Source organism: Sander lucioperca, chromosome 8 (assembly GCF_008315115.2).
Source record: "Sander lucioperca isolate FBNREF2018 chromosome 8, SLUC_FBN_1.2, whole genome shotgun sequence".
Lineage (NCBI taxonomy): Eukaryota > Metazoa > Chordata > Actinopteri > Perciformes > Percidae > Sander > Sander lucioperca.
In genome coordinates, this window is record NC_050180.1 from 192501 (window position 1) to 195000 (window position 2500).

The 2500-nt window shown below is 36.8% G+C and overlaps 1 protein-coding gene across 9 annotated transcripts in view; it reads left to right on the top strand.

The window, feature by feature from the left end:
- LOC116066827 (zinc finger E-box-binding homeobox 2-like) overlaps window positions 1-2500 on the top strand; it is a 67446-nt gene that overhangs the window by 45018 nt on the left and 19928 nt on the right. For all 9 annotated transcript variants that reach the window (XM_036004210.1, XM_036004214.1, XM_036004213.1 and 6 more), the window contains 3 exons: window positions 1-9; window positions 1476-1553; window positions 2265-2459. The exon at window positions 1-9 is cut by the window's left edge and continues 249 nt beyond it. In XM_036004210.1, coding sequence (XP_035860103.1) covers window positions 1-9; window positions 1476-1553; window positions 2265-2459 — 282 coding nt within the window. The remainder of the gene's footprint in view (window positions 10-1475; window positions 1554-2264; window positions 2460-2500) is intronic.

Consider the following 2500-nt stretch of genomic DNA (forward strand, 5'->3'; position numbering starts at 1 on the left):
ACGGCAATGGTGAGGTTCCTACATCACACCTACACACGGTCTAAAGGCTGCAAAACAGGGACATTGACAGACTCAGATTATTATTCTGAGTGTCTGACAACATTATGGGATGGATCCCTACAGAGATAGACCTTTTAGTTAAAGAGTAAGATCCTTTTAGTTTAACATCAAACAGCCCCGAAATCACCATCACCAAACCCACCAGACTCCATGTAAATAATCAGGACTTTTAGCGTGTATAGAGCACCATCACCAAACCCACCAGACTCCATGTAAATAATCAGGACTTTTATCATCATAAAACACACTTCATTCAAAGTGGACAGAAACTAAATCAAACTATCAAAAGCCGTCTTGGTTCATCTTTCCACTGTTCCAACAATCACCACTCTGGTTTGGTTGAAATAAACCCTTAATTCACCCATTTACATGTGGAAATATGCACGCTAAAAGTAGTGATTATTTACATGGAGTCTGGTGGAAATATGCTGGCTCTTTACACGCTAAAAGTACTGATTATTTACATGGAGTCTGGTGGCGATATGCTGGCTCTATACATGCTAAAAGTCCTGATTATTTACATGGAGTCTGGTGGAAATATGCTGGCTCTATACACGCTAAAAGTCCTGATTATTTACATGGAGTCTGGTGGAAATATGCTGGCTTTATATATGCTAAAAGTCCTGATTATTTACATGGAGTCTGGTGGAAATATGCTGGCTCTATATATGCTAAAAGTCCTGATTATTTACATGGAGTCTGGTGTAGTTTGGCGATGGTGATTTCGGGGCTGTTTCATGTTAAACTAAAAGGATCTTACTCTTTATCTAAAAGGTCTATCTCTGTAGGGATCCTTTCATAATGTTGTCTAGCATAATATCGAACTTCCCCTTTAAGGGAACATGTCTCTCCGGGGGTTGAGTCCACACAGTCCTCAGTTATACTAACGTTGTCAGAACAAAGAAATGAAAGAAAGAGAAGAAAAACAGGAAGAAAGAGAGAAAGAAAGGGGAACAAAGAAAGAAAGAAGAAGGTAATTATTGCTCCATCTTGTCTCTCGAGGAAAAAAAGAGGAATGAAAACAAAGAGACGCCATTTTACTTCCTCCAACAACAACAACAACAACAGCAGCTCTTATTGTGAAAAACACATTTCTGCTTCTTCATCTTTCATTATATGATATTAAATCTAATTTACATATACATTAGTATTTCATACTATTCTTCAAAGTTTCGTTCGCATTTCTCTGAACTTTCATCGACCTATTTTTCAGAATTGTTTTGCGATGTAATTGTTGCGTTTTTTTACTTTTTTGTCGCTTTTTTCGAGAAAAATATTTTGACATTTGAGGCATTTTTTTCTACTTTTGGTCACAATTGTTTTTGCGATGTTAGTCGTTTTTTTAGGTTTCTGTCTTTCTAATATATCTAATATAATATTAATACATATTTGTGTTTTCTGATTTTATTGAACAGATGACAGGAAGGAGGAGTACGACGACAGGAAGGAGGAGTACGACGCCGTCGGTCCGGACGCCTCGCTGCACGCTGCAGGTCAGACACGTTACAATCTACACATACATATACATATATATATATATATATATGTATACACACACAGACACATACACACACACACACAGACACAAACACACATATATGTACATATACTGTATGCCCCGTCTGTTTTGGCAGCAGATTGATTATATATATATAAAATATAACTTCAAATGATTATATATATATATATATATATATATATATATATATATGAAGTTTGAATATATTGAATGAATCTTATTCTGAATATATTGAATGAAATTCTGAATATATTGAATGAAAGTCTGAATATATTGAATGAAAGTCTGAATATATTAGTCTGAATATATTGAATGAAAGTCTGAATATATTGAAAGTCTGAATATTATTGAATGAAAGTCTAAATATATTGAATGAAAGTCTGAATATATTGAATGAAAGTCTGAATATATTGAATGAAAGTCTGAATATTATTGAATGAAAGTCTGAATATATTGAATGAAAGTCTGAATATATTGAATGAAAGTCTAAATATATTGAATGAAAGTCTGAATATATTGAATGAAAGTCTGAATATATTGAATGAAAGTCTAAATATATTGAATGAAAGTCTGAATATATTGAATGAAAGGCGTGTTGACATTAGCCTGACCAGAGAGGTTTGTAGGTAAGGTTGGACCTTAACGGGGCGTATAACGTTTTCTTCTTCTGTGTTTCCTGCGACAGTGAAGCGGCGTAACGGCGTCTCGGAGTTGGACGAGTTCTTCCTGAAACGTAAGCTGGAGGACGGAGACGGTCACCCGGCAACCATCGCCGAGTACCTGCAGCGCAGCGACACCGCCATCATTTACCCAGAAGCCCCAGAGGAGGTGACGCGCCTCGGCACGCCCGAGAACACCGGACAGGACGAGAGCGAACACGGTGAGACGGGCGGACAGGGGCTCAAATAGTCTCACGTAGTC